The sequence below is a fragment of the Oryzias melastigma genome, linkage group LG22 (assembly GCF_002922805.2).
Source record: "Oryzias melastigma strain HK-1 linkage group LG22, ASM292280v2, whole genome shotgun sequence".
In the NCBI taxonomy this organism is placed as follows: domain Eukaryota; kingdom Metazoa; phylum Chordata; class Actinopteri; order Beloniformes; family Adrianichthyidae; genus Oryzias; species Oryzias melastigma.
In genome coordinates, this window is record NC_050533.1 from 7,265,694 (window position 1) to 7,273,107 (window position 7,414).

Sequence of the window (7,414 nt, forward strand, 5' to 3'; positions counted from 1 at the left end):
GTGTGGTCATGGAAAGGAGGTAGATGGACTAGAGATAAGGTAGAAAAACCATTTCACATAAATCTGCCCCAACAGGAAGCAGAATAGGAACAGTAAAGGCTGATGACAAAAACAAAGATCTGGCAACCCTCAAAAGAATAAACAAGCATGGAGCTGAGCACAGTGAAAACAGCTTATCAGCGACTATAATCATAAACAAAGCACATTAATGACTGACGTTTCTGGGTTGAATATTTTGGACCAAATAGCAGCTCAAGTGTTCTGGCCTCAGGTCAGGTTAGCATCAGTTACCAGCATCTATGCCATCATGTTTCAGAATCTGTGTTTGAAACAGGAAACTTTTGACATCAGTGAGATCTTTCCAACCACAAATGAGTCAGGTAAACTGTTCTACCTGCAAGTTTCTAACTAACAAATCTTAACATTTAAAATGGAAAAAAAATCGATTTGGCATTATATCGCCATATTTTGTTTGGCGATTCTATGCTATAAAGGCAATATTTAATTAATTATTTATGAGTATCCTTCTCCGTCTTAACAAAAAATCAACAAGATCTCACCAGAACTAGCTTGTATTGTTGTGGAAATCAGACAATGCTGACTGTTCTCTTTAAAACAACATTTTTCCAAATGTACCAAAAGAAAAGCAGCATCAATTTTCTTGGGTAAAAGCAACTTGTATGTGTGATGTAGTTGCAGTGCTTAATGTTGTTATCATTAAGTAAAATTAGTTTTACCATTTTATTACAATGAAAGATGTATTAATATTCAGGTAGTTTTTTTTTCAAACTCATACCCATAAAAAAGTGAAAAAATATTCTGGTAAAGTACTGTGATTTATCGTGATACGTATTTTATCGTCAGACACATATCAGGATATATATCATATACACACCCCTACAAATTAAAAGTTATTCTTTTCTTCTCTTTTTTATATTTGTATTTGCATGAGGGCTCTATTTCTGCACATTAATAAAGGCTATGGCCTGGCCCTGGGCTGCAAGGCGAAAAATTAATTTGGCGCCCCCTGTAGGGTCTTATTTTTGCTTTAAAGAAACACTAACAAAGGAAACACTGCGTGCCCCCACCTCCCCCAACCCAGTTTAGACAGGGAAAGAGAGGGACGTTATCGATTACATCGAACATTTTAGTTATTTTATTTACGTTTTTATAATATTACTGTTTTATTTTTTACATGGAATGAGAGTGTCAAACTGCCTGACAACAGAAAAAAAAGAAGAAAGAAAAAAAAAATATTTATAATCATTGCAATTTGGTGCCTCCTCCAGCAGATGGCGGCCGCCTAGGTTGCCTATGCCCATGACCGGCCCTGGACACACTCTAATTATCTATTGAGCTCTTTTGTGCTTTTTTTTTATTGTGATGATGCCGCTTTCGGCAAAAGAAATCAAGTGACCTGTGCTGTTATGGGCAAGACCGTTGGGGCAGATCAACTCCTCCCCCTTTCCCATCACCTATAACTGAGCTTACAGCTCATCACACCCTCATCCTAACATTACAATTTCCAGCCATACAGTTTGAGCCAGCTCAGACGACGAAAACGAAGACGCACATAGATATATTTGTCTGGAAGTGGATGCAACAGAATGGAACGGAGCAGGGAAGCTACTATGTCACAAATACAATATTTTGCTCCAGATGCACAACAAGTTGTACAAAGAAGTACTCAGAAATGCAACTTTAAGCTTAATTTTCTTTATAAACAGTAAAAATAATGATAAACTTTAATTATATAGCTCCTTTCAAGATAAAAATCACAAAGTGCTTCACAGAATATAAATACAGAATTATGAAATAGCAATTTGAAAAATACATGTTTTAGGAGAAACATGGAGTCACTGCTTTTCTCATGTTCTCCGTCATTAGAAAAATGGTTCAAAAACATGTTAAAAACAACAAAAACACGATTTTCACCCAAACGGGTCTTTAACTAGAACTACAGAAACAGGTATTGAAGCTGCTTTCCGTCTTTGAAAAAGAACCAATGGAAAATCAATAAATAAATGATGTTGATTGTTCATAAAAAAGGAACTCAAAGCTTCCTTTATTTTAACTCCCTTGTATTTTTACTTCCTCCAGTCTCACCTGTACTTAAAACGCTGAATGATTTTTGCACTCGTTGGACTGATTTAACCGGAGTGGTTGGTTTACACACAGCTCAGACAAGATGCTTCTTCACATTCTTTTCATCGTTTTCCTTTTTTTGAACTCAAGTAAGTGAATTGAGTAAATTTTATTTTTGAGTTAAAAGTACAAGATTAAACTGTTTTGTTTTTTCAGTAAAGTCCCAGAAAAACACTACAGGAATCTTTCAGACCACAGAAACAGTGACGACAGCAAAAGGTAACACAGCTATGGTTTTTTTCATCAACTAACTTCACTGAGATCAATCTACAGCCTGCTGTTATAAACTGAAAGTTGGTGGTATTCCCTTTAAATCATTACAAGATGGATGGTTGTTTAGTGCCGCTATTTTAGATATTTTTTTAAGAATTTCTTAGGAAGCCCCAAATAAACTGAATTTATTGGATCTGAATCACAAATCTTTGTTCAATAATTTTAAATATTAGTTTTAAAAGACATGAAACTAAAGAAAGTTGTATCCAGATCCCGAAAAAGAGCAAAAACTTGTGAATATTTCATTGATGTAAATTATTGATTTATGTACTTTTTTGCAAGTTTGTGTGCATAAACCTTTTTAAGAGATAGATGTTAACATGTGTATTTTGCAAAGTTGGACGATTAAGTTAGCTTCAAATATAAATTAGAAAAAAATTGTAAAGCTGCTCTGTGAAAGACTGGAAAATACTGTTTTAAACTTTGGTAAATATGCAGAAACCTTTAATGCATTTACCTGATAAACAAAAACATACCAACATCTACAAACTCTGCAATGCTCGTTCTCAATGAAAAGTCTGTGCAAACTCATGTATATGGTTATTTTGTAATTATATGTCAAAAAGCTCTTATGTTCACCTAGATTTTTAAGACTATTTTTTGGGCTCTACATATAAAATTACACAGTCAACTGTCAGGAACTGGAAGTGTGAATACATGGGCTGGTATCGGGTGGCGAACGTAGCCGGATGTGAACGTAGCATAACGTAGCATCCAATGTTGGTCCAATTAGCTCAATCTAATAACATGCATATCTGCTCAAAGACTTTTGCATTTTCTTCATCTGTTCCTTCCTGTCATCAGCCTCCACCGTCACAGAAATCCAACCTGGTGTTCAGCTGTTGGCCTCACCAGACTACCCCGTTTCAGAAGGTCAGAGAGTGCAGCTGCAGTGCAAACTTCTCAGTGGTTCAACGGTCAGCGTCGACTGGACTTGGCAAGTCCTGAAAGGTCAGACATGGAAAGAGGTCGATAGCGATGGGGAGCTGATACTTACTAAACCGGAGCAAAGTGGCGTGTACCGCTGCCTGGCCGGATCCAACTGGAGCCAAAACCACACGGTTTCCATCGTTGCCATAAGAGCTTCAAGTAGGTACAAAACCAACAAATTTGTCTCGTTTTTTGAGGATTGTGAATTTTTCTTGACCACTTGGGCCATTGATCTGCTATGACGTTACTGATGAACATAATATGTTTTCTTCTGTATCAACACAATTGCGGCAAAGTCAGTAATTTTAAATCGTAGATTGAGTTTATTTCTTTCTATACTTAATAGTATTTAAATTTGGGCATTTTATTGAGTTTGTTCGAAGGAACAGAGAAGTAATAGGAACTAGAATAAAGTTTTTATTCTCATTTAATAGAATGCATACTTTTTATACTCAATGGAGTTAAAGTATTCATGTGTTTCAAGTAAAAGTCATGTGACTGAGATCAGATTTGAGCCATTCAGTGCAAAAAAAATCTTTTTTTTTTTTTTTTTACTTTTAGCAGGGTTTTAGTTCAAACTGTTCTTTTCTTGGTGTGAAAAATCAAAAAAACAAATTAAATTGATTTAAATTCGAAATCGATTGACTCTTATCTCACAGCAAGAAGGTCCTGGTTCAAATCCTGGCTGTTTGTTCTCCTCATGCATGCATTGGTTTTCTCTGGGCTTATCGGCTTCCTTCGACAGTTCAAAAATGTATTTTATTGTTTAATTGGGGACTTATAAATTGTGCATGTGATTGTGAAGCTATGAGATGCTGGAAGTGTGATGTACATTCAAAGAAGATGCTAAACACGTATTCCTAAATGTGCATTTAGTATTCAGACAAGCAGGAAGGGGCTTCTTCTTCTTCTTCTTCTTCTTCTTCTTCTTCTTCTTCTTCTTCTTCTTCTTCTTCTTTTACAACAGTTCAGCACATGTCAGCATCCTACAGTTGGAAGAGATTTGGTGTGAAATGTCAACGCTGTGCAGCCCCACTATGGGGTGCAGATCAAAGATCAGAGCAGTGCATGTCCAGATATGGTGAGAACTTGAGATGTCACATTCTGTAAGTGCCATCTATGTGGCATATTTATAGTTCATTGTCTGTGATGTTGTAATTTAAATTTAACTTCCGTTAACAGGAAATGTTTTGTTTTTTTATGCCACTGAACAAAACGAGAAAATTCAATGAAGATGAAAGTTTAATGAAGAAAACGCTTCACATCCCTCCAAGCCCCTAATATGATTAGAAAACCATTCCATCGTCATATCAGTTCATCTATCCTTTTATCTATCTAATCCTTTGATCTATTTGATGTCTTTTAAGTTTAAGTTTCACTTCCTAACACACTGTGTTGTGCCTTTTTGAAGCTTCATTTGTATTTTCTTTTTTCCTTTTTAGGTCTATCCATTTGTCCTTACCGTTTTTTGTCTTTATTTTCCTTTTGTTTTTGTATTATTTTGTTGTTTTTGTGGTTTTATGTATTTATTTTTGCAGGGTTTTTCTTTTTCTTTAGGTAATTTGGGATTACCATTATGTTTAGAGGGGCAGTCATGCTCCGCCCACACCTTTATCCGGCCTTGCTTGGCCTCATTTATTTCCGGCTATGCACAAACCGCGATTCATTACTACTCAATGATCAACGGTTGGTACTTCAATGAATTAAAAGGGAAGCCGTCCATAACGTCCCTGCTTGGTTCACCTGGTTTAGTTTTCAAGCAGTCAATGTATGTAGAAAACTGTGTCTGGAGCCTGAATCGGGCTTTTACATTGACTTTTTGTTGAAAGTGGCCACATACATGCCTTCCTTAGGCGGTGTGAACGTAACTTCATTGGGTGTGTTATGCTGTATTGACACCCAACGCCATTTGCACAGCAGAGGCGGCCAGTTTCAATGTTAAATCAATGGCAAAGAGGCAAATTGAGGCGATCTGAAACCCTGCTGTAAACGACCAAGTGGTCTAAGTAGCGGTGAGACTTGAGCGGCGAAGAGATGAAATATCTCAATTTTGTCACACATCGCCGGATGTATGATAAGTAGTTTATCAGCTCACATTGTTTAGAATGGGAAAGTTGACTGCTGAACGCTTTTAAAGCAATTTTACATAAATAATAAAAGGTAACTTAACCAATTGTGACCAAAATGTGTACAATATTTATTTTATAAATGTCATACTTGGTTGTATTGGTTTCCTCATCTTAGATCGTTCACAAAGAACCCGTTAGAATAGTATCTGCTCAAGTGAAAGGTTGATATTTTCAACAAAACATCCAATATTGGAGGATTTTTATTTTGATTTGTGAACTATCTGAGAGAGGAAATGAAAATACAGTTTATTCATGAAATAAATACTGTACATTTTGCACCGGGAGAACATTCAAACTCCACACAGAAAGGTCCTTCAGCCAGGATTTGAACTGGTGTCTTCTTGCTGTGAGGCCAGAGTGCTAACCACTGCACCACCGTGCTACCCTGTATTTGCAATTTAAAGGATGTTAACCCATTTCAGCTAAATAAGTTTTGTTCTTTTTCTGCCTGATTATCAACAACTTTAACAAGTGGGGGAGGTTCTAGGAATTGCTGCCTTCGTCCTCTCTCTTCTGGTATTAATAACCATCATTGCTGGTCTTCTGCTGGTGGTATGGCAAAGAATCGGAAGCCCCAAAACTCCCTCCAGTCCTGCAGTGAAAGGTAGACAACCATGAGATCCTTTAAACATCCTTTAGAATAACCTGTGAGTGATCGTTGCTGTTCTCTTTCCAGAAAAAGATCCTGGACCCAAATTTGAACCAAAGTAAGTCTCGGTGTAGTAAAAAAAAAAATTACCTACATTTATCATCTTTTTTAGTTATTTTTAATGAATTGGTCTAATTCTGTGTATTCTGAACATCAGGGGAGATTTTCCTACAGAGGACGGTGATGGAGACTACATGAACTACACAGGCAAAAACAGTGCCTACACAGATCTGGACCCTTCCAGTCTGTCTGCAGATAACGAGTACTCGACTGTATAATAAACGCTGAGCTGACAGGTGGAAATAAAAGCGAAAGAGAAAAAAAACTTTTTCTGTTTGACTCATTTTTTTGTAGATTTAATCTACTTTCACACCTCATTCGCGGTATGAATCATTCATTCTCCCACATTTGGGTCGATGGATGAATTTCAGAACGTTCCCATGACTGTTCGACAAAATTGACACCCTACCTACCTTTCCTGTTTTCTTAGGTCAAAATATTCCATACCCATTAACAATAAACACCAACGAAACCACGTTTCATGTACAGTGTCGTAAAAATGAAACAAGATTAAACGAAATGAAAAGTAATAAAAATGAGGAGGGGTTTTTTTACAGCTGTGAAATAAATGATTAACACTGCATGAGTCATAGACAACGAAATGTAATTCAGGAAACTTTTGTTCCCCTATGTCCCAACTCATGCAGAAAAAATACAAGACATTTATGTATTTTAGCTGTTTTGAGAAACTTCTTTCAATAGGCCTTTATTGTATCAGTGAGAGAACATCTCCTTTTATCTATCATCCTCATTTCAGGAAGCTTTTTGAGAGTTTTCCGTCCATCTGCTCTCAAAACTTCTGCTTTCTGTTTTAAACAGGAAGTGCAGAAGTGGTGCAATACACAGCTCCTCTCTTCAAAGTTCAGTGAAGAGTCCACAGCTGTCATGAGGGAGTGGCTGGTAGCAGTGTTGCCTCACAGCTAAAAAGTTCCACTATTTCTGTAGAGTAGTGTGCATCTTTTCTCAATTACTGCATGCAGAGACTTTGTAGGGTTTTATGCTGGCATGATAAGCTGAATGTAACCACAGGTTACAGCATGCTCTAAAAAAACGTCACGCCACATCTCACTACAAACAACCAGTTTTTCAAGTTTTAGTCAAAAAGTTATACTCAAAATCAAAGTAATGGTTGACAAAAAAATGTATTTTTTTATGAATTCTAATACAAGACACATCATGTATAAATTCATAACTTTATTTCATCTGTAATCTGATTTTATTAACATGT

General features: G+C 36.5%; 1 protein-coding gene across 2 annotated transcripts; it reads left to right on the plus strand.

Annotated features, from left to right (window-relative positions):
- Window positions 1-2,101: 2,101 nt before the first annotated feature.
- Window positions 2,102-6,451, plus strand: LOC112147627. Of its 2 annotated transcripts, none has more exons than XM_024274153.2 (6): window positions 2,102-2,234; window positions 2,302-2,364; window positions 3,223-3,507; window positions 5,950-6,081; window positions 6,154-6,184; window positions 6,284-6,451. In XM_024274153.2, exons 1-6 carry the CDS (start codon window positions 2,189-2,191, stop codon window positions 6,402-6,404), a joined length of 678 nt encoding a protein of 225 aa, XP_024129921.1. In that variant the 5' UTR covers window positions 2,102-2,188; the 3' UTR covers window positions 6,405-6,451. The 2 variants fall into 2 exon arrangements, with proteins under 2 accessions (XP_024129921.1, XP_024129928.1); XM_024274160.2 differs by having other exon boundaries at window positions 3,238-3,507.
- Window positions 6,452-7,414: the final 963 nt, after the last annotated feature.